The sequence below is a fragment of the Mustela lutreola genome, chromosome 4, assembly GCF_030435805.1.
Source record: "Mustela lutreola isolate mMusLut2 chromosome 4, mMusLut2.pri, whole genome shotgun sequence".
NCBI lineage: Eukaryota > Metazoa > Chordata > Mammalia > Carnivora > Mustelidae > Mustela > Mustela lutreola.
In genome coordinates, this window is record NC_081293.1 from 117,131,046 (window position 1) to 117,156,207 (window position 25,162).

Below are 25,162 nucleotides of genomic sequence, written 5' to 3' on the forward strand. Positions count from 1 at the left end.
GATCGAGCCCCACACTCAGCAAGGAGTCTGCTTGAGATAATCTCTCCCTCGTCTCCTACCACCCCCACCCTCACATATGTTCACTCACACTTGCTCCCTCTAAAAAAATTTTTTAAATTAGGGATGCCTGTGTGACTCAGTTGATTAAGTGTCCACTTTCGGCTTAGGTCATGATCCCAGGGTCCTGGGATCAAGTCCTGCATTGGCGGGGGCCGGGGGTCCCTCGCTCAGCAGGGAGCCTACTTCTCCCTCTGCCTTCTGCTCTCCCTGCTTGTGCTCTCTCTCCTTGTGCTCTCTCTCTCTCTGATAAATAAAGTCTTTTTTAAAAATTTAAGAAATAGGGACGCCTGGGTGGCTCAGATGGTTAAGCGTCTGCCGTCAGCTCAGGTCATGATCCTAGGGTGCATCCTAGGATCCTAGGGTCCTGCATCGGTCTCCCTACTCAGCGGGAAGCCTGCTTCTCTCTCTGCCTGCTCTGCCTGCTGCTCCCCCTGCTTGTGCTCTCTCTCTGACAAATAAATAAAATATTAAAAAAAAATTTTTTAGGGCACCTGTAGTTAAGCCTCTCTGCCTTTGGCTCAGGTCATGATCTCAGGGTCGTGGGATTGAGTCCCGTCTTGGGCTCTCTGCTTAGCAGGGAGCCTGCTTCTTCCCTTCTGTCTCTCTCTCTGCCTGCTTCTCTGCCTACTTGTGATCTCTCTGTCAAGTAAATAAATAAAATCTTTAAAAAAAATTTTTTTTTAAATAAAATAAAATTCAGATGGATTCTCCAGTAATTGCCTCAGAAATTTTTCAGATGAGTGGCAAATGCATTACTATTTTATGGGTTGGTATTATATTTTGGTACAGTATAACCTTTAAGCTTCAAGTATAATTTGATTTTTATTTCAATTTAAAGTACAATTTCCTGATTTGTATATTCTTGTGTGCATGTTTACTGAAAGTACTGTCTTATGAAACATACACTGTTTTTTAAGTGTTGACATTGAGGAATTTGGGGCAGTAGTGTGTGGCCTGGTAACAGCATAAGAAGTCTTGAGCTCCAGTATTTAATTAATTATGTTCCATCTGTCTCTATTACTTTTTGTGTCCATTGTTTTCTTAGTTGTTCTGATTTAAAATCCACCCAATTAAGTTTAATACTTATCTCAACATATTCTGAATTCTAAGCACTCAGTGAATATGAAGAGAATTTGATATATTTTAGAAGTGGAGCTAATACAGCATACTGATGCACTGGATATTGTAGGCGAGGTAAAGGGAAGGAATCAAGGATGATTCCTAGCTTTTAGACTAGAGTAGCTGTTGAATGGTAGTGCTGTTTGGACATGTTTGTGATGCCCATGAGACACCCAGTGGACAATCCAGTAGACAGATCTTTGGAGAGATTCAGCAAACATTACACAACACACATTTTTATTAGCTTAAAGCCATAGATAAACAATGAAACTGTTCTACCTTGTTAAGAAACTCAAATCTTGACACACAAATGGATACCTTAAAAGAGGATAGTTACATTGCTTGTGACTTTTAGAAGCTTTTGAGAATCAGTTTATTGATTTAGGATTAAGGGAATAAAACTTTTGAGTTTTAAGAAGTAAAAAATAATTTGGAACTTTAAAACAAGTGCATATTAAACTTCGTTTTTATTTGCATCAAAAATTCTAATGTATTAGAGACATCTGTATGACTTGCCTGAGAAAGCTCAATAAGTTAATGAATTCACCCATTTTTAATGTGATTTGCATTAGATCTTGGTCTGTCAAGTCTAGTAAGATAATCTTGTGTGTGCCTTTATAGTTCAGTAGATGAGACCAGCAAGATTGAAATCTCACAAGCGGTAATACAGCAATGTATTCAGACTCATTGGCACTGGGGGCTGAGGAACCGTTAAGGGAAGGGTCAAGAAAGCTCCACAAAGGAAGTAACACTTTAGCCATGGTTCTACTGTTAACTCACTAGCAAGGGTAAAAATTGTCAAACTGTGATGTTGAGGGGGCGGAGGATTGTTTGTGGTGGTGGTGGTAAGTGATTCTATGTGACTGAAGCATCAGATTCTTAAGAGAGTGTTACGAAAAGAAGTTAGGAAATTGAATAGGCAGCATTCAGAATGTTATAATTAAACAAGGAATTGTTAGTTTATCTTGGAGGTGATGGACCCAGAAGATTTTTAAGTGAGGGACTAAAAATGATCGGATTTACCTTTTAGGACAGTAACTCTGAGATGAGAAATTATTTAAAAGAATTTATTATGTGACTTTCTCAGGATGGTTAAGGGTAGACCGTTGAAAATCTTAGTCTTTTTGTTTTGTTTGCATGTTAAAAAAATCCATATGATAACAGGATATGGTATTTAAAAGTTTATGTAAATAATACTGTTTGGCTACATTTTGCCCAGTTAGGATAGTAAGTGATTAAGAATGCTTTCTTGCTTAGGTTTATATTAAATAATTATGTCAAACTTATTTTTTTAAAGATTTTATTTATTTGACAGAGACACAGCAAGAGAGGGAACACAGGCAGGGGCAGTAGGAGAGGGAGAAACAGGCCCCCCGCCGAGCAGGGAGCCCCATGTGGGGCTCAATCCCGAGACCCTGGAATCATGACCTGAGCTGAAGGCCGACACTTAATGACTGAGCCATCCAGGTGTCCCAATAAATGAATTACTTTATTGGTGTTTTAGTTCAGTGCTGTTTTCACACAGTCTGTCACAGGCGGTATATTTATGAATAAGAGTCCTTAGTATTTTACAGCATTTCTCAATTAATTAATTTCCTAGTAATTAATTTCACCTAGAGACAATGGAATTTGTGGCCAGGAAGTTAAAATGAAATTACATATAGATACTTCCGTTTCATATAGTTATATGAGCTTTGGTGCTACCTCTACTTCTAGCACTATTTGAACATTAACTTTGATGTATTAAAAGAACAAAATCTTTTGTTTAGGCTAGCATTCAAATCTTATTCTAAAACTAATGTATTTAACGTATAAGCAGTTAATATGTTCTGGGGTTCAGGGATATTACAAATATTAATCTGATTATAATCTTACGGAGCTTACAGTTTAGTTGGTAAATACGATGTATTCTCTTTATGTATTTATCATAAAGAGAAAGAAATGATGTTTTAAGAGGGCATATAAAATCTAAGAAGAATTCAAAAGGGAAAGATTACTTTTGCAAGAGAGGCTTAAGAAACTTTGAAGGAGCTGGGACTTAAAAGATGGATAAGATTTGGAGGCTTGTTTACTGAGTGTTATTATCCTCATATTACAGAAGATGACACAGGTTAAATACGTTCATTGTCATACAGCTAGAAAGCAGCAGATCCAGAATTTTAATTCAAGCAACTAACTGTAAAGCTGGATTTATTTTGTTTTGTTTTGTTAGGAAATAAGACCCTACTTGATATCTTTTAAAAACACTTGGGTAGAATTTTTTTTTTTTAATGTACAAAGTTTTCATGTTTAATGGACCGCCATTGTTTTATTTATACTACACCAGAGATGAGTATTGCTGATGAGTATGAAACTTTTTAAGTATACTACTTATGTAGACTTAGTTTAATAGGACATTGGAAGCTTGAAGTAGAAAGCATTCCGTGCTGTGCTGGGCTTTAAGAAAACTGGATATATAAAAATTCAAACTCAGTGTTTATTTGTATACCATAGTCTTCTTAAGTTTATTTGAAAAATGTAGTCATTCCATATAAAAATTTATTTTGCCCATTTCTCAATCAACATAATTCGTCATGTAAAAAAGGAAATGATTGGAGTGATTGCAGGTATTCCAGAAGTGTATTAACATTTTATAATTATAATTTTATAATTATAATTAAATTAAATTTAATTAATTTAAATTAATTTAATTATAATTAAATTAAATTAATCCCCTCTTCCCTTTTACCTAATTCCTTGATAACCTTCTGTAAGTCAGTCACATACAATATTTTGTAACGCATTAAGATACTATAAATAACTGAAAATTAAAATCTTTGAGCAAAAAAATAGAGATTGTAATTAAATATGTAAGATGTTTATGTGTATAACTGGGAGGGTCTTTGTTAATATGGATTAAGAAAATCATGAGTAATCTTTTCTATTTTCCTTTTTTTAGCATTTAATTTTTTAAAACTTTTTTTCTTTTTTTCTTTCTTTTTTTTTTTTTTTAATTTTTATTTAACTACTCTCTACACCCAACATGGGGCTCAAATTCATGACCCTGCATTCCTTCAACTGAAACAGTGAGGTGCCCCTTTAGCATTTAATTTTTTGAATAGACAAGATATTCATATTTTCTAATAGGTAGGAAATAACATATAGTTATGTTTCTTTCCCATTCATTTCCTATAGCTATTCATTTCTGTTCTTCACTCATAATAACAACCTTGTTCAGTTTCTTTCCCAGAGATATTTTGTGCACGTGTACAAGGAAGTGCAAATATATTTTTATTCTTAACACCAGTGGTAGTGTATTATATACACTATTGTGTGCCCTGCTTTTTACACTTAGTATGTATTTTGAGGCATTTCCATATCACTGTCTATAAAGAGCTTCCTTGTTTTCAATTATATGATATTTAATTGTATGAATGAAACAAATCTATTTAGCAAGTCCTCTATTAATAGACTTTTATTTGCAGTCTTTTGCTGTTTTTACAATGCTGCAGTAAATAACTTTGTGCATAATATGTCATTTCACATGTGCCGTTTAAAGGATAAATTTTTAAAAGTATACTTGCTGGGTTAAGGGGTTATGTGTATTTGCAATTGTCAAATTACCCTCCTTAGGGCTTGTGTTAATGTTCTCTTCTACCAACATTGTATTGAAGTTTTGGTTTTCCCACACCCTCCCACATCCCATCTACTTTTAAATGCAGGGTTTTTTCCCCCTAACCTACTTTTGAGAACCTTATTACCATAGAAAATAGCGTCATAAATGTGGGTAATCTAATTTCAGCATTGTGCCAAGGCAGAACAAGATTCTAATAAGTCTTTTTTCTCACTGAAAAAAATGTGCATTTCTGTTTTACGTCTCTGTTATTGTCATTATAAAATTTAGTAGTTTTTCAAGGAAAAAAAGATTGACTATTCTGTGTAAAATTGTCTGCTTATAAGATTATTTCAAGTGCTGTATATTGAAGTGTATCATAACAATAGTAAGTTACGAATCTTAAATAAGTTCTGGGATTAAAAAAAAAAAAAAAGTTCTGTTGCTTAAACATTAGCATCACAAGTAGCAAAAGTAAAATGGTGAAAAAGTTAAATGTTACCAGACTTTTTGTTCATTTCATTTGTATTCAATAATTTGTTGAATAGTAAAACCAGAATGCCTTCAATATGTCTTTAAGCTTGGAAGAAAGTAGGCTCCTTTGAAATTAAATTTCAGCAATGTAGTTGAGTAGTGAATTTAAACAATTCACAATGCTGACTTTCACTGCTTCTGAAAGCAGGAAGTGTATTACTGACACGCAGAAATATTCCAGCCCAAAGAACATCCCTACTGCCATATGTGGTAAGAATTTGTCACTAACTCACAAACCACTTCTGTAATGCAGTGAATAAGCAGAATTGGTCTTTGTTGGACATTTCCAATTCAATATGAAAGAACTTTGTTTTGCAGTGTCTTATAAGTAATTATTAGCTTATGCCTTGGAAGGAGCCTGGCACATCATGGGTGCCCCAGGTTTATTGAGAGAACGAATAAAGAAACTTGTACATAATCTTTTAGGCATGATTTACTTGATTTTAGGGACCCATAGTTAAACATAGAGATTACTTGAGTAAGTTAAGGACCGAGTTAAATATTCTGACTTAACTTATTAATGATTTTTTAAATAAAATTGCTTACTTTTAGTGTCCCTTTTCAATGCTACTTGGAAAATTAATCTTGTGTTTTAGGGTTTAAAAAAAATTATCCTCAGGGTTAATTATTAAAGGATAGGGAGATACTGTGAACTTAGAAAAACAGGAAAATGAGTTGTAAGGAATTTATATTTTATAAATCGTTAAAATTTTGAAAATACTGTTTTTATAAACTTGAATTTTTTTGTTTATATTTTAAGCGATTAAGAAGATTGTCTACCAAATATAGAACAGAAAAGATTTATCCCACAGCTACTGGAGAAAAAGAAGAAAATGTTAAAAAGAACAGATATAAGGACATACTGCCATGTAAGTTTGATATGCTCTTATAGGACGATTGAAAATGTTTATTAGCAGCTTGTAACCTAAACTAGTTTTATTCTTCCTAAGAGTTTGACTGTAAAGGAGTTGGTAATTAACTTCTCTGTTTAAAGTGCACTATAACATAGCTTATAATTGTGCTTCATTGTTCTTCCGAAAGTAGTTTTTGTTTACTTTTTTTCTTTAAGTGTCACGATTACTGATACTAAGTTACTTTTAAACCCCCAAAAAATCCAAGTAGGAATGTCTTTTTTGCACTCCCTGTTCAAAGAAGGTATTTTGTTAAAATAAAATAAAATAGATAATTCAGTAAATATAATGGAATAGATTTTACAAAATACTAAAAACATTCTTATCTGTTCACAAGTAGAACCGTAATTAATTATGCATGAAAAAATGAACAATAAGGTGATTCCTGCCTGCTTACCTGCTTTCTCAGTAGTCTGAATATGTGTCTCTGAGAGTATATCTTAGACTGATACCATTATATTATAATAATATAATTATATTTTTAAAAAGCATGTTTTTTAGCAAAATACCTTTAACTCTAAAAGCATGCATACTTGGAGTGCCTGGGTGGCTCAGTCATTAAGCATCTGCCTTTGGCTCGGGTCACTAATCTAGGGTCCTGGGATCCAGCCCCGCATTGGGCTCTCTGCTCAGCGGGAAGCCTACTTCTCCCTCTCCCACTCCCCCTGCTTGTGTTCCCTATCTCACTGTGTCTCTCTGTCAAATAATAAATAAAATCTTTTTTTTAAAAAAGCATGCATACTTAAGTGTGTTCCTGTTTTATATAAAAACTACATTGTACACGCTCTCTCTTAAAGATGCTAATAGTCTTTTTCTTTTCCTTCTACTGTCTCGAAATAGCTACATTCCATGGTACCATTCCCTCAATTATCATGTTATTTTCCCCAGCCTTAAGTTGAGATATAATTGACAAATCTCATTAATTTTTAAAGGTTCTCTCTAAAATGAATTTGATAAAGTTTCCATTGACTTTCTTTCTTCCAGATTTTATAATCTGGAATTTTATAGTCTTTTTTCAGTGCTTACTCCTTTCTGTTAACTGTTTTGATGCCAGTGCCATTGACTAGTGTCTGTTTCTGAAATTGTCTTCTTCCAATACCCTTCTTTCAAATTGCCTCGTCCCTCTCTTTCTCACTGTCTTTTTTGCATAAATTTAATCCTTCATCTCTTCTTGTTGTTCAGCTGTATTCTCATCTGTAGAAACTAGGTGTCCAGTATTGGCAGAATTACTAAGTGGCAAGTGTACATAGTATACTGGTGAAGAGTTTTGGCTCTGGAAGTTCAAATCCTAGCTTTACCACCCGCTGTTTATTTAACTTTGAACTTTACCACCCGCTGTTTATTTAACTTTGAACTTATCCTCTCTGTGCCTTTTTTTCTTTATCTATAAAATGGAGGTTGAAATAATAAAACATGTACCTGTTAAAAAGCTTAGAATTATACCTAGCACATAGTATCTACACATTCAGCTTTTGGAAAACACAATATACTTTCTTACCATTCCCCCTCAGAATGGTGGGTGGTCTGGGTTTCTGGACAGTTTTGTTAAGCAGCATAATCTCAACATACTCTTAATGTACTCTGGAATTAATGCACATAGTCTTAAAGAGACAGTTTCTCTACTTCTTTTTCTGTCATCTGGGGAGATGAATCTTAAACAGCTCCAGCTTTCTATTTTCATATGTTGTGTTTTATTCATTCATTTTACAGAAAGGTTTTAGCATTATACTGTATGCTGGAGATGCAGCAGAGAACAAACGTCAAAAATCCCTGCCTTTGTGGAATTTATATTCTAGTCAAGGGGGAATGGGCAATAAATACAAATAACCTCTATGGTGTCTCAGATGATGGGTAGTGGTATTGAGGATAATGCAATGGGGATGAGGCACATAGAGAAAGCTGAGACTAGAAGAGGGAAGCTTGACAGTTTTAAATAATGACAGAGGGAGAAGTTCAGTGGTGTGCTATAAAATTGGCCCTCTAATAAATAAAAACCTTAATTTGTATTGTTTGTCAGTCTGTAGTAAATGGATTATTTGCCATAATCAGCACAACAAAACTTTATGGTAAGTACTAGTATATGCCACTTTGCAGATGGGGAACTGAGAGAGAAATTAAATAGCTTGTCACGTAACTAATAGAATAGCTGAAAATTTAAACTCTGGTAATTCCTGTCCAGAACACTTGTTCTCAACAAGGGTGATTTTGCCCCTAGAAGAGACAGTTAGCAAAATGTCTGGAGACATTTTGGTTGTCACAGCTGGGATATGGAATGGCAGGCTGCTACTGGCATCTAGTGGGAGAGGCTAAGGATGCTGCTGCAACCTATAATACAGAGGCATGAATGAGTCACATGAATGAGGGTAATTAATTGGGATTCCTCATTACTGGCAAACCTGGTGAGAGGAAGGAAGCTTCGTGTAGTTACTTAACTCTCATGATCGTAACTACCAAATATTCCCATTTACCAGAAGATCGAGTGAGATAAGAAATAGAGCATTGATAAAAAGACAGACATTCTTGTTTCTAGAAACATAGAAAAGAGATACAATTTTAATTGGAGGCTAGTATGTCTTGTTTCTGTATCTCTTCCTCCAACAAAGAATTACACAAGGCCAAAATGTCAGTAGTGCTGAGGTTGAGAAGACTTGCCCTAGATTCTGAGTTCATCATCATTGTGCTATCGTCAGACTGGCAATGTCTTTCTTCCTTTTAAGTTATTTAAGGTTTGATAAGTCAGTTTCCAGTAAATTTCTAGTCATTTTAATTTGGAAAATTATATTAAAAGCAATTAGACTTAGAGATGTATATTTATTTACTTTCTGTCATAAAAAGAATATAAGTTGGGGTGCCTGGGTGGCTCACTTGTTAAGCATCTACTTCAGCTCAGGTCATAAACGCAGGGTCCTGGGATTGAGCCCCATGTCAGACTCCCTGCTTAGTGGGGAGCCTACCTCTCTCCCACTACCCCTGCTTGTGTTCCTTCTCTCACTGTCTCTCTCTGTGTCAAATAAATAAATAAAATATATATATATATATATAAAAAGTAAGTTGTCAATTTCCTTTACATGTTTAGCATATCCAGTGCTTCCAGACAGTATTTTTTAAACAGTTTTGAAGTATAATTTACATACCATAAAATTTACCCACTTTAAATATACAATTAAATAATTTTTAGTAAATTTATGTAGCGTTGTGTAACCATTGACATGATGCAGTTTTAGAGCATTTCTGGTAGCCGTCCAATGATCATTTATGCCAGTTTGTAGTCCTTAGCCCCAGGCAACCATTAATGCTTTCTGTCTGTAGCTTTTCCTATTCTGGAAATTTCAAGTAATTTTAAGTATACAATATGTAGTCTTTTATGTCTGGATTTTTCGTGAAGCATGCTTTTGCAGTTCATCCATGTCGTAGTATCTATCAGTAGTTCATTCCTTTTTATTTTTAAGCAGTATTGCATTGTAGGGATATCACATTGTGTTTATCCATTCACTGGTTGATGAACATTATGAATAATGATACTATGAACATTTCCACACAAATCTTTATATGGACAAATGGCTCTCTTTCTCTTGGATAGATACCCCAGAATGGAATTTCTGGATCTGTGGTAGCTTATGTTAACTTTTTTTTTTTTTTTTTTTTAAAGATTTTATTTTTTCAGGGACACCTGGGTGGCTCAGTTGGTTGGACGACTGCCTTCGGCTCAGGTCATGATCCTGGAGTCCCGGGATCGAGTCCCGCATCGGGCTCCCAGCTCCATGGGGAGTCTGCTTCTCTCTCTGACCTTCTCCTCATTCATGCTCTCTCTCACTGTCTCTCTCTCAAGTAAATAAATAAAATCTTTAAAAAAAAAAAAAAAAAGATTTTATTTTTTCATTTGACAGAGAGAGAGAGATCATAAGTACACAGAGAGGCAGGCAGAGAGAGGGGGGGAAGCAGGCTCCCCGCTGAGCAGAGAGCCCAATGCGGGGCTCAATCCCAGGACCCTGAGATCATGACCTGAGCCAAACACAGAGGCTTTAACCCACTGAGCCACCCAGGCGCCCCAAGCTTATGTTTAACTTTTTAAGAAACTGCTACACTTTTTTTGAAAGTAGCTGTGTCCATTTACTTTCCCACCACCAGTACATGGGGCTTCCAGTTTCTCCATATTCTTTTTACTCAGTCTTTTTGAGTATAGTTATTCCAGTGGTTGTATATAGGTATCTCATTGTGGTTCTAAGGTCCATTTTCCTAATGACTAACGATGTTGAGCATTTTTTCATGTTCTGTTAGCCACTTATATATCTTCTTCTGTGAAGTTTCTTCAATTTCTTATAATTCCATTAGGGTTTTGTGTGTGTGTGTGTGTGTGAATTCTGTTGAGTTGTGGGGTGCCTGGGTAGCTCGGTTAAGCGTCTGCCCCCAGCTCAGGTCATGAACCAGGATCCTGGGATCTAGCCCCGCATCGGGCTCCCTGCTTGGCAGGGAGCCTGCTTCTGCCTCACCTCCCTGCTTGTGTTCTCTGTCTTTCTTGAATAAAGAAATAAAATCTTAAAAAAAAAAAAATCCTAGGGCACCTGTGTAGCTCAGTGGGTTAAAGCCTCTGCCTTCAGCTCAGGTCATGATCCCAGGGTGCTGGGAATAAGCTCCACATCAGGCTCTCTGCTGAGCAGGGAGCCTGCTTCCCCGCCTCTCTCTGCCTGCCTCTCTGCCTACTTATGATCTCTGTCTGTCAGATAAATAAATAAAAATCTTTAAAAATCTGACTGAGTTGTTAAAGTTCTTTAGTTATCCTAGATACAAGTCTTTCTTTACATATATGGTTTGAAAATTTTTTCCTCCCAGTTTATGGCTTGTCTTTTCATTTTCTTAAGGTGTCTTTTAAAGTGTGCAAGCTTTTACAGTTTTTCAGTTTTATGGATCATGCTTTTGGTACCCTCTCCGTGAACTCAAGATCACAAAGATTTTCTCTGTTTTCTTATTTTTCTTCCAAAAGTATTGTAGCTTTAGCTTTTACATTTAATGGATTACATTTACTGTAATCCATTTTTAGTTAATTGTCTGAAATAATCTGTGTATGTAGGGTTGTTCTAATACCATTTGTTGAAAAGACTGTCCTTTCTCTGCTGAATTGCCTTGGTACCTCTGTTAGAAATCATTGGACCCTAAATACAAGGGTTGTTTTGTTTTTGTTTTTGTTTTCCTGGCCTCTTAATTTTACTACGCTGTTGTATTCTTAAGCCAGTTTCATACTGTCTTTATTATGGTAGCTTTGTAGTGTTTTTTTTTTTTTAAATAAAGATTTCATTTATTTATTTGGCAGACAGAGATCACAAGTAGGCAGAGAGGCAGGCAGAGAGAGAGAGGCAGAAGCAGACTCCCTGCTGAGCAGGGAGCCTGATGGGGGGACTTAATCCCAGAACCCTGAGATCATGACATGAGCCGAAGGCAGAGGCCTAACCCACTGAGCCACCCAGGCACCCCTCTAGTAAGTTTTAAAGGCAAGAAATGTCAAGTTCTCCAACTGTTATTTTTTAAAATTTCTTTTCTTTTCTTTTTTTTTTTTTTTTTAAGATTTTATTTATTTATTTGGCAGAGAGAGAGAGAGAGAGATTGCAAGTAGGCAGAGAGAGAGGGAAGCAGGCTACCTGCCGAGCAGAGAGCCCGACGCAGGGCTCAATCCCAGGACCCTGAGATCATGACCTGAGCTAAAGGCAGAGGGTTAACCCACTGAGCCACCCAGGCACCCCATATTTGGTTGTTTTGGTTCCTTTATATTTACATATAAATTGTGGGATCAGCTTGTGAATTTCTGCAAAAAACATGGTATTTTAATAAGATTGCATTGAATCTATGGATCAGCTTGGGGAGAATAGCCGTCTTAAACCATATTGATTCTTCAATCTGTGACATGAATTGTGTCTCTCCATTTATTTAAATATTTAATTTCTCTCAGCAGTGTTTTATGGTTTTCAGTGCACAAGTCTTGTATTTATTTTTTTAATTCTTTATCTGAATGAAAAAAATTTTTTAAGATTTTATTTGTTTGTGTGAGAGAGAGTGCACAGCTGGGGGAGAGGCAGAGGGAGAGGGAGAAGCACTCTTTTCCCCAGAGGGATAAGTCCCCACTGAGCAGGGAACCCCATGTGGGGCTCTGTCCCAGGACCCTTAGATAATGACCTGAGTCAAAGGCAGACACGTACTTAACCAAACGAGCTACCCAGGTGCCCTTGAATGAAATTATTTTACTCTAATTCTTTATTACTAGCACATAGAAATATAAGTTATATTTTTGTATTGATTTTTTAAAATTTAGTGACCTTCCTAAACTCATTTATTAGTGTAGTTGTTTTTTATGGATCCTTTAGGATTTTTTTTTTAACATACTGAGCCATTTTATCTCCAAATAATGACAGTTTTACTACTTCCTTTCCAATCTGAATGCCTGTTTTGCCTTGTTCTGCTAGTTAGAACCTCTAGTACAATGTTGAAATAGCCAAGAGAAGACTATTTGCTTCTGCTCTATTAAAAGTAGTTTCATCATTGTTCAAAGATTATATAGGTTTTTCTAGAGCTATCTAAGAGATTTGATTTATTTTATAGTAGAATACTAAGGCCAGTTCCAGAATTAAGAAATATCTTGATGCTCTTTTGTCAAGAATGATCTGTGCTTTGTTTGCTAAGAGGACTAAAGTCAAGCTGGCTAGCCTTTAGAAGTGATGCATCAGTGTAATATTGTACTATAATTTAATTATGAAGATTCTTGTTTTTCCCTGAGACCTAGGATTTAATCAGTAGGAAGTTTCAGTTTCTTCAGAGATGACATTATCTAAATATTTTCTTTTTGTTGCCATAGGTTGTTGATGTTTGTTTGGAGGGGAAAAGTTGCTGCTTAGAGAGCCTCCTGTGTGGCCAATCTTGGTTTTATCGGTTTGGAATTGGATTCTTGGGAGATTTTAGAGGCAGTCAGCAAAACCATGGAGAGGAATGATTGTTTTCATTTCTTTAATATTCTTTAAGTTATACACATGTTTATGCTTCATAGGAGTACCAATGAAAAACTGAAAATACATGTGATCATGTGTTATGTTATATAAACAACCTAACATTGTTTTATAAATTATCAGTAATACACTATGCTTATTTAGTATAAAGCAGTGATTACAAAATTTGTGGTTTAGAGTTTAAAATAAGTCATTTTTCTGCTTGAACTTACAGAATCTTGAACTTATGGAATCAAACCTCTTATAGAATATGGTACTCAGGGGGCACCTGGACAGCTCTGGACAGCTCAGTTGGTTGAGTGTCTGCCTTCAGCTCAGGTCATGATTCCAGGGTGCTGGGATCAAGACCCGCATCGGGCTCCCTGCTCAGCAGAGAGCCTTCTTCTCTCTCTTCCTCTGCCTGCTGCTCTGCTTGCTTGTGCTCTTTCTCTCTCTGTCAAATAAATAAAATCTTAAAAAAAAATAAGAATATGGTACTTAGAAATCTTGTATTTTAATTTTCTTTTATCGCCCTCCAGGTGTTATGATTAGAGACAGATGAAGTAAGATTGGCAAAATGTTGAAATTATTTAATATTACACTGTATGTTAATTAACTGGAATTTGAATAAAAACTTTAAAATGTTGACATTATTAAAACAGGGTAATGATTATATGGAGATTTAGTTTGTTATTTTTGTGTATGCATAATATTTTCATCATGGAATATTTTTTAAAAATTAACAGCATGGGGGTGCCTGGGTGGCTCAGTGGGTTAAAGCCTCTGCCTTCAGCTCAGGTCATGATCTCAGGGTCCTGGGATCCAGCCCCACGGAGGGCTCTCTGCTCAGCAGGGAACCTGCTTTCCCCTCTCTTTCTGCCTGCCTCTCTTCCTACTTGTGATCTCTCTCTCTGTCAAGTAAATAAATAAAATCTTCAAAAAAAAAAAATTACCAGCATGGATGTAACAGCCTGATACCAGTATTGACTATCATTTGGGAGCTGCTGTTCTCATTTGTGTTCATAATCCCCAGAAACATTTACTGAGGATCCAGTAGTAAACCAACTATTGTACTGGGTCCTGCGTTTGAGATACTTTAACTGGAGACTAATACCTCACATGAATAAGGGTAGTTAATTGGGACTCCTTGTTACTGGTAAACAATGGTGAGAGGAAGCTTCGTGTAGTTACTTAACTGTCATTATCCTAACTACTAAATATTCCCATTTACCAGAAGATCAAGTGAGATAAGAAACAGAACATTGATAAACATACAAACATTCTCTTTTCTGGAAACACGGAAGAGATACATGATTTTAATTGGAGGCTAATACGTCTGTCTTCTGTATCTTCCTACAAATCCTCAAAGATTTCACCAAAAATTAATAAAATCAGCAGAACTGGGCCTTAGTACTAATGTATAAAACTTGAGTCATTGGGGCATCTGGGTGGCTCAGTGGGTTAAAGCCTCTGCCTTCAGCTTAGGTCATGATCCCAGGGTCCTGGGATCAAGCCCCACATCGGGCTCTCTTCTCAGTGGGGAGCCTGCTTCTTTCTCTCTCTCTGCCTGCTTCTCTGCCTACTTGTGATTTCTCTGTCAAATAAATAAATAAAATCTTAAAAGAAAAAAGAGTCATTGACAAATTAGTTATTCATTAGTTGACTTTTAAGGGTTTGCTAAAAAGTTTTATTCATGTCTGTTACTTTTTCTGTATTTTTCTACTCTAATTGCCTTTAATATTCATCATCCCTGGATTAGACAGGACCATAATATGATAATGGCATCTTATATATTAATTGCTGTGGTTCTTTCTAATCTAGATACTTGTGAATATTAGGCAGTCCTACTGCTTTAGGATTGTATAGGCTCAAAGTATCTCCCCCCAAATATTTATTACTACAAATGGAAAGATAGTAACTTTATAGTGGGAGACAACCAGGTAATACCATATTAACGAAGTATTCAGGATTAATATCACAAATAATATGAAATTGACATCATAAACCCCTTGGTATGTCTTTTCACTGAGAAGGACACGTCATCATTCCCTGGTATTCTTGCTAAAAATTCATAAACCTCATTCCAATCATGAAAAAAAAAATAAAAGCAACTTTTGTAGACTAGAACAGACTAAGGAGAAATAATAACTATATGTAATGTGGGATCCTGGAAAGACCAAGAAAATTTTTAAGAACACAAAGTGAAACAAAGCTATTTGCATTACTTATGACTAAAGACTGATTCTTTTTTTCATTTAAATTGGTAGAAAAACATAGACATAGGTAAAAATGTGTAAAGGATATAAAGAAGTAGTATATGGTAAAAGAAACCTCAATAATCAGTAACTATGAAAATGTGTGACCACTTGCATAGTTCAAGAGATACATGTCTAATTTTTTTTTACTTTTAGAATGTCACCTATTAAAAAGTATAATATCCAGTCACTCTTACAAATGGCATTTGTATTGTGTAAGTTAGTATACAACTTTTAGAAGGCAAGTAGCATTTTTTCTGTTAGGAACTTAGGTTATACCACAGTGAAAGCAGATACATGTACCGCAGTGTTCAGTGTGGTAGATTTTAATAGGAAGAAATGGGCCATCAGAAATGTAGCTGGTTAAATAAATAACAAAACACCCATACAGTGGATTTTATGTAACATGTGAATAAGATAGACCTGTATTATATCAGCTCTAGGAAGAGTTCCAGGATATAGGATTAACTAAAAAGTGAAATAACAGAGAATGGGATGATTACATTTGCATAGTTTTCAAAGAATGTAGGTATATGCATAAAAATTACTTCTGGAAGGGGAAAAGAACATTAATAATGTCTTTATTGGGAAAGAGATACCTGGACTTCAAGGACAGGGAAAGATTACTTTTCATTTTATTCCTTTCTTTAATGTGTGCCTGGGTGGCTCAGTTGGTTAGGTATTTAACTTGATCTCAACTAAGGTCTTGGTCTCAGAGTTGTGAGTTCAAGCCCCACACAATCCTTTAAAATCTGATTTTAAAAAATCATATACATATTTTATTTGAAAAAATAAAACTGCAAATTTATAAAACTAATGAAATTTATATATGTATATTTTAAAGATTTTATTTATTTATTTGACAGGAAGAGAAATAGTGGGAGAGAGGACAAGCAGGGGGAGCAGCAGAGGGAGAGGGAAAATCAGGCCCCACCCTGAGCAAGGAACCCGATACAGGGTTTGATTCCAGGATCCTAGGATCATGACCCCACCTGAAGGCAGACGCCTAACCCTCTGAGCCACCCAGGCGCCCTTATATTTTTTTAACTTTTTGGTAAAGATATTTTTTACCTTAATTTGGTATTACCTAATAATATATATTATTGCCAAGTGCAGTATTTAGCACTTTTTATGCATCATCTTACTTCATTTGTTATAATTTACTCAATATTTGTAATTTCTTATGAAACTTGAAAGTTGCATTTCCTACTAAGGATTTTGGCAAATGAGCTTGTGCATTAGTGGTTAGTGTCCACTACCTCGTATGTTTGTTAAAAAACTGCAGCACTGGGCTCTTGTCTAGCCAATCTGGGATGATGCCCAGGAATTTGTATTTTAAAAGAGTTCCTGAGATTATTCTGATTATGGCTTTAAAACACAGCTTTACGTCAACCAATTTTTGTTTTTATAGACTTACTTTCTATAAATATGATGTCAGAAATTGTTCTTCAATGAAAATATTTTCAAGTTATATAGTTTATTAGAAAACACATGTTTACCAATAGGATGTAGTTTATGAAATCCTTTTTTTTCCCTTGTAGTTGATCACAGCCGAGTTAAGTTGACTTTAAAGACTCCTTCTCAAGATTCAGACTATATCAATGCAAATTTTATTAAGGTATGTATTAACTTCAAATGATGTTTCTCTGCCCCTACTTAATGTCCTCCTACATACTAGTTTTATTAAAGTTTTTTAAATTGCCTAAATATTATACCAGTTGCAAAGACAAAACAAAAAAATCACAGCCCCAACTCTGTGTGGTTTCCTTCCTTCCTTCTAACCTTATTCATAAAGAAAGAGTTTTGCTTAGTTTCATGATACTTGAGATTGCTTTCCATTTTTTTTCTTTTCTTTTTTTAACATTGAAGGCTTATAAACAGTTTACCATTTGATAAATCATCTTCTCCATTGTCCCTTTGGTTTATATACACAAATATACATACATGGTTATTCCTTGTTTTTGAGCTATATAGGTCATTTCCAGTTTTCTTGATGGTAGTATTGCAGTGAACCTTGTTATTCTTTTGAATAATTTCTTAGGATAAATTATTAGGGCTAGAATTACTGAGTAATACTGATATAAAATTATAGAATATAAATTCAGATTAAAACTTCTTGAAAATTGTCACTGTGTTCTAGTGACAAGCCAACTGAGTACAAGATTAAATACAGCATTTACGTAGATAACCATTTTTGAATACTCATATCGAAAGCAGTCAAGTTCTTGCATAGTAGTTACCAATAGACAGATTGAAATTGCTACTTGATTAAATAAAAACTACTTTGTTCCATTAGTTATTCTGGGTTTTTGAATGACAGTATAATTTCAGTTCTTTTATATATGGTATTTATAGATACTTTTAAAAAAATATTTTGTTGGGGGGCGCCTGGGTGGTTCAGGGGGTTAAAGCCTCTGCCTTCGGCTCGGGTCCTAGGATCAAGCCCCACATGGGGCTCTTTGCTCGGCAGGGAGCCTGCTTCCTCCTCTCTCTCTGCCTGCCTCTCTGCCTACTCTCTGTGAAATAAATAAAATCTTAAAAATAATTTTTTTGTTGGGGTGCCTGGGTGGCTCAGTCGTTAGGCCTCTGTCTTTAGCTCGGGCCATGATCCCAGGGCCCTGGGATTGAGGCCTGCATCGGGCTTCCTGCTCAGTAGGAAGCCTGCTTCTCCCTCTCCCACTCCTCCTACTTGTGTTCCCTCTCTCTAGCTGTGTTTCTCTCTGTCAGATAAATAAATAAAATAAAATAAAAAATAAAAATATTTAGTTGACAGAAATATTACAAGTGGTACAACTTACATGGTAAAATTAATATTACCCATGGCAACATGAAACAGTCATGGTTTCATATAGCCCCCCACCAACAAAATCAATTTAATTAAAATTATGACAAAACCCAAAACTAAGAATAAGAAGTTCAACAAAAACTAATATGTAGGTGGTTTGCTGTTTCAGATGTTGTCAATGTTGGTATTCTTTTTATAAGGACATTGTTAGAAGTTCTAGTTTTGTGGGGCACCTGGCTGGCTCAGTCAATGAAGGATGCAGCTCTTGATTTCAGGGTTGTAAGTTTGAGTGCCGCATTGGGTATAAAGATTACTTAGGGGCGCCTGGGTGGCTCAGTGGGTTAAGCCGCTGCCTTCGGCTCAGGTCATGATCTCAGAGTCCTGGGATCGAGTCCCGCATCGGGCTCTCTGCTCGGCAGAGAGCCTGCTTCCCTCTCTCTCTCTGCCTGCCTCTCCATCTACTTGTGATTTCTCTCTGTCAAATAAATAAATAAAATCTTTAAAAAAAAAAAAAAAAAAGATTACTTAAATACAAAATCTTTAAAAACCAAAAAAAGCTCCAGTTTTTAATTCTACTTAGTAACACTGATCTATCATGTGATTTAATTATGTACTAGTTTAGTATTTTAGACTGCTGTCTTATTTGGTATATTCCCAGGCTTGTTATTAGATATATATATATAGTAGACACCCCAAAAACCTTTTAAGTTGTGTAAATAATTGAAGGTAGCTATGGAATAATCTAGCTAAGAAAGAACTATTAGGTAGTTTTACTCTTATTTTTAGAATCAAAGCATGCTTTTTATGTTTCTGTCTAGTTAGCTTTGGTGAGTAGGTATTGGGGCTTTTTTTTTTGAAGCCAGGGAAATAATAATTTGTAAATTAGCAGAAGGCAGTTCAATTATCAATTCTGTGTGCCATTTCTAATAAATACACAAAAATAGTATATTATTTGGAAATGCTTAAGGTGAAAAGAGGAGTATTACTAATAAAATTTGAAACCTTAAAATTAAGTAAGGAAATACTTTTGGTAATTGTAATAAATATGAAATTTCCTTTTAACCATTTTAGGGTGTTTATGGGCCGAAAGCATATGTGGCAACCCAAGGACCTTTAGCAAATACAGTAATAGATTTTTGGAGGATGATATGGGAGTACAATGTCGTAGTAAGTAATTTACTTTTCATAATCTGTTTTGACAATTATTACATGTGATGACATAGGATGTTTTACTGAATAAGGGCTGAGAAGACTTTTTAGCTATAATGATGTGTTAATTATAACTTACGTTATACTAAAAAGACCGAAACTGAAGTCTAGGATGTTTCATTCGATTCTCACAAATTAGTTGAAATATTTTAAGGGGAGAGTATGATAATACTTTAAATCTTTTCATCAGTCAGTAACTGTTAAGATATCTACCAAGTTAGATGGATACAGGGATAGCTATGTGATAGAAAAAGAGTGAAGTGTTAATGGTAGAATATAGATGGTGGCTATATAGTATTTACTGTTAAGACTATTTCAACTTTGCTATATGTTTGAAACATTACATTATAAAATGTTGGGATAAAGAAGCAAATCTAATAACCTTCTTGTTTAAAGACAGTATTAAATGTATTCAGCCTTCAGATAATTTTATTAAATGTATTTAAAATATTTCATAGTGCTATTTGGGTAAATACCCTAAAAGTGATATTTTAATGTAGTTTCAAAAGTCAGAGGCCGTTCTATAAGGATCATAAAATTTAATTCAAATTAAATACATTATGATAATTGAAGCCAATTTAATTTGTTGCTATATAGTTATTCCTTGATTACAAGGTGTGATTTTGATCATTTCTTTAGTTCCTACTTTTAATATTAAAACTCCTTTTTTTGACAGGCTAGATATAATTACGCTCAGTAAAAAGTAATTCTTAGAATTCATATTTTATTTTAAAAGTAAAATTGTGTTTCATTGATACAGTCTTCCTCTCATCCCATCTCTCATTTCTTTTTAGATCATTGTGATGGCCTGTCGAGAATTTGAGATGGGAAGGGTATGTATACCTATTAATACAAAATAATTGTGGAGGATTGTTTTTATCATTTCATTTCTAGGGATATATAGTTCCAGTCCTTTGTTATATTCTGAGCCCAAGTAGATACTTCTTTTTTGTGTTCTGTTACTGGTTTTACTTGATAAAAGAAACATGATCATCTCTAAAAACCACATAAGCTCTTTTTTTTTTTTATATTTCACAGGTATATTTTATGACACACTTAAAATAATAGATACTATATCATTAGTCTTTTGATGTTTAATGATTGTTGTAAGTAGAACACTTTGGACTGAAGTAGAGAGGTATTTTTAAAATAGGAATTAAATTGAGCAAATGAAAATGAGTTCCATAAAATAATTTTGATTAATTATATCAGTTTATAGCTGGAATATTCTTATTTTTCTGAGAGTGCCATTACGTTTTTTTGTTTGTTCATACAGAAACAAAATTCCTTAATCTGAAATTTTTATCATTGGTATTTTTATACTCTGTGCAAGTAAAATTAGTTTTAAAACCGTTGTGATCTCCTGCAGCTTCAAGACCAACGAAGTTTTTAATGTTGGAGGTGCTAATATATTTACAGAGAATAGATATTAAATAAAACAAGTGTGTCTTCTATAAATGTGACACACATCAGACTTAGAAACAAATTATGTGATGATTTCAATTTTCCTTATACTAATGTGGTAGATTAGTTAAAGTAAAGTTTTTTTAAATCTGTTTCACCTATCCCCTCACCCACCTCCCCTCTAGCAAAAAAGTTGTAAAAATTCTTGTTAAATTTTTTTCAGTAAAGAATATATTGCATAAAGCAAAGTAGCGCATCTTTTAGTTATGTGAGACATTGTAATATAAATCATTGGGAAACTTTATTTTTTAACTAATAATTTTTGTCATTCCTCATTAAATCCTTTATCAGTAGTAGAAGTATTACATAATATTGGATAGAAAATTAACAGTCTAAGATTAGAAAATATATAAGCCAGTAAATTAGGTTATCTGTTTAAGAATTGACAGGATGTACTTCAATACCAGTATTAGTAATTGTTTGTATTAGAAAATTTAAATTTCACTCTCCTACTGTTTTTTTGTTACTCTTAAGGTTTAGGATTCATTTCTTCTTTCATTCTGTTAATATTTGCCACTTGTATTTCAGTAGTAATACTTGATGAAAATAGGTCATATTGAGTACAGAATTTTTGAAGCTAAAGATTTTGTGATCATAGTATTTTGTTAGTAATAAATTGTCAGTGAATTAGGACCTACGAATTTATTTCATAAGCTTGACTTTGATTTTGACCTAGAATAAGACCTAATGGAAAGAACATGAGTAATGAAATCAAATAAACCTACACTTTAATAGCATTTTCACCTTGGTGCTTTAGTTTCCTCGTCTCTGAAATGACTGTGATAATATGACTATAGATTATTCAATGTATGAATTTAGCACATAGTTTTTGGTGTCAATTGTTTATTAGTTTATACTTGGAATGTAAATACCAGTATATTCCTTACTTAGTTACAACTTGGGAAATTTTTCTTATAGCAAGTAGAGTTTTCTTTTCTACTATCCCACAGATTTTATACCTAATGGGAATTCAGCTAGATGTTATAAAGGTTGTCATTTTACAAGCATTGAAACTTGCGTGGCAACCTTTATACTAAACAGACTTCCTTGTACCAGGCACTTTGTTTTTTTAAAGTAGTGTTTCTTTTCTAGAGGAGGATCTTTGGAATCTACTCTGTTGACCAAGCAGATAGCAGTGAACAGCTTAGACATTTATATTAATAAAGTTCTTATGAGTAATCTTGGAAAGCAAATAGTAGCTTACCTTTAAGAACAGTTGGGTAAGTCTAAGCTCTTCTAACAATTTGCCTACCTATGTCAGTTTTTCTGTTTTCTGGGAAGAGCAACAAGCTGAACACTAGGGCACAAAATATTTATAGAAGTTCAGGAAAAACTACCATATGGATTACCTACAGGCTTTTTTTTTTTTGTACAACAGAAAAAATGTGAACGCTATTGGCCTTTGTATGGAGAAGAACCTATAACGTTTGCACCATTTAAAATTTCTTGTGTAAGTACTCAGTTATGTATATATTATTCAGAAAATGGAGATGGTAGGGGCACCTGGGTGGCTCAGTGGGTTAAACCTCTGCCTTTGGCTCAGATCATGGTCATGGTCTCAGGGTCCTGGGATCAAGCCCCGCATTGGGCTGTCTGCTCAGCAGGGAGCCTGCTTCCCCCTCTCTCTTTGCCTACTGCCCTGCCTACTTGTGATCTCTCTGTCTGTCAAATAAACAAAATCTTAAAAAAAAAAAAAAAAGAAAAATTGGGATGCTAGACTGATAAATGATTATAATATGGTATGAGGCCAGTTTTATATAAGCCAAGCATTCAGTATTTCCATGTACACTTAATTATAACAAATATATATTAATAATAATGTTTGTTTTTGGCGGTGTCTGGGTGGCTCAGTCAGTTAGTAGCCAACTCTTGATTTTGGCCCCGTGTCATAATTTCAGGATCTTGGGATTGAGCCCCAGGTCAGGCTTCATGCTGGGCAGGGAGTCTGCTTAAGAATTCTCTGTCTCGGGATGCCTGGGTGGCTCAGTTGGTTAAGCAGCTGCCTTTGGCTCAGGTCATGATCCCAGCGTCCTGGGATCGAGTCCCACATCGGGCTCCTTGCTCAGCAGGGAGCCTGCTTCTCCCTCTGCCTCTGCCTGCCATTCTGTCTGCCTGTGCTTGCTCTCTCCCCCTCTCTCTCTCTGATAAAGAAATAAAATCTTTAAAAAAAAAAAAAGAATTCTTTGTCTCCCTCTCCTGCCCCTCCTCCTGGTCTCTCTTAAATATATAAGTCTTCAAAAAAATAAAAGTATTTGTTTTTATACTGGTTTTATCATTTTTTTTTTTAAAGATTTTATTTATTTATTTGACAGAGAGAGATCACAAGTAGGCAGAGAGGCAGGCAGAGAGAAGGAGGAAGCAGGCTCCCTGCCGAGCAGAGAGCCCAATTCGGGACTCAATCCCAGGGCCCTGAGATCATGACCTGAGCCGAAGGCAGCGGCTTAACCCACTGAGCCACCCAGGCGCCCTATACTGCTTTTAAATTTAAAAGTTTTGAAAATTACTTCATAAATGTGTAATTTCCTTTTACTTTATTGTGTTAATTTGCTGTTAGTCTTTGTATATAAGTCGATAATAAATTTTTATGTATATAAAGTGAAAATAGGGTAACCTAGCTATGCTTTGAGTGATCTATTTGGAAATTGGTATTAAAGTTGAGGTATCTGGCTGGCTCAATCAGTGAAGCATGTGACTTTTAATCTCAAGGTAATTGACATAAAATTTCAAGCTGAAATGGGAAAGACCTTTGATGACTAAAGTTTAGTGTATCATGTTAATCTTTCATGTTTGTTATGCTATCCAGAATTTTTGTAATTATATACAAAGATGGTTTTGAGAACTGCTGTCCGAGGAGTAAAGATTGATCTTATATGGCAGATAATTAATTATGAAACTTAAAATATACACCTATTTAATAAGCTCTGGAAATGAGCTAAATTTAAGTTCTAAAACTAACACAGCTGAAAACTGAGAAAATGAATTAGTAAACAAAAATAATGAAGGAAAAGCAAAAAAGAGAAACACAAGTGAGCTTCAGAATAGAACCAGCAATTTGCTTTTAGTATTATACCCAATGGCATCTATCTTAATCACCTGAAAGAAATATGTTGTCTTGCTTACTCAAACTCAAAATTTATGACAATATAGATGAAAATTAAATAACTTCCCTGTATTAGGGTTTTCTAGAGAAATAGAACCAGTAAGAGAGGCATATATATATATAAAGAGAAAATATTTATTATAAGGAATTGGCTGATAGGATCATGGAGGCTGGTAAGTCCAACGTCCGCAGGGTGGTCAACCGAACTGGAGACCCAGAAAAGTTGATGCTTTAGTTTAAGTCTGAAGACCAGTAACCCGAAACTGGGAGAGCTATTGGGGTAGTGGTTCTGGTCCAAAGGCAGGCAGACTAGAGACCCAGAAAGACTAATACTCATTTCCAGTTTAAAGACAGTCTGTGTAGGACCAGGAAGAGCCAGTGTTGCCATTGAAAGTAGTATATTGGAGAATTCTCTCATCTGGGCAAGACTGGTCCTTTTATTCTTTCTGTCAGGCCCTAATTGATTGGATTAAGGCCACCCCCTATAGAGGCAGTCTGCTCTACTCAAAAGTTCACTGATTTAAATCCTTTTTTTTTTTTTTTTTAAGATTTTATTTATTTATTTGACAGAGAGAGATCACAAATAGGCAGAGAGGCAAGCAGACAGAGAGAGAGGAGGAAGCAGGCTCCCCGCCAAGCAGAGAGCCCGATGCGGGACTCAATCCCAGGACCCTGAGATCATGACCCGAGCTGAAGGCAGAGGCTTAACCCACTGAGCCACCCAGATGCCCCCATTGATTTAAATCTTAATCTCACCCCAAAACACATTCACAGGAACATGAAGAATTGCCTGGATTTAATAAGTAGCCAGTATTCTGAAGTCCTGGTTAGAATTAACTGTGGGTTAAACATAAAATTTTAAAAACCTATTGCGTTTCCTGTTAGTTGGAATGGATAAAAATAATACATACCACATTGTGTATTTCTGTGAGGCAACACCTCCTTCCTCAGCAATCTATAAAGTATTCTACAATGTCAAGTTCCTGGACAGTTCAGGAAACCTATTTTCTGTGCAATATAGTTGTATTGAACATTTGTAAGTTTAAATATAACAAGGCATCTACTAAATGTTAAATTTCAACTGAAAACAAATGCTGCTTAACATTCAACAACTAAATGAGTTGAAATTTCCGAAGTGTTGGGGTTCAAGAATAGTAAACAACAT

At 35.1% G+C, this 25,162-nt stretch overlaps 2 protein-coding genes across 3 annotated transcripts in view; one reads left to right on the top strand and one right to left on the bottom strand.

The window, feature by feature from the left end:
• The window catches only part of PTPN12 (protein tyrosine phosphatase non-receptor type 12), a 93,528-nt gene that overhangs the window by 34,242 nt on the left and 34,124 nt on the right, over positions 1 to 25,162 (top strand). For both annotated transcript variants that reach the window (XM_059170928.1, XM_059170929.1), the window contains exons 2-6: positions 6,066 to 6,174; positions 16,981 to 17,057; positions 19,296 to 19,391; positions 20,228 to 20,266; positions 22,276 to 22,347. In XM_059170928.1, the coding sequence (XP_059026911.1) occupies positions 6,066 to 6,174; positions 16,981 to 17,057; positions 19,296 to 19,391; positions 20,228 to 20,266; positions 22,276 to 22,347 (393 nt within the window). The remainder of the gene's footprint in view (positions 1 to 6,065; positions 6,175 to 16,980; positions 17,058 to 19,295; positions 19,392 to 20,227; positions 20,267 to 22,275; positions 22,348 to 25,162) is intronic.
• Positions 1 to 25,162, bottom strand: part of TMEM60 (transmembrane protein 60) — a 216,442-nt gene that overhangs the window by 24,004 nt on the left and 167,276 nt on the right. The gene's annotated exons all lie outside the window — the stretch shown is intronic.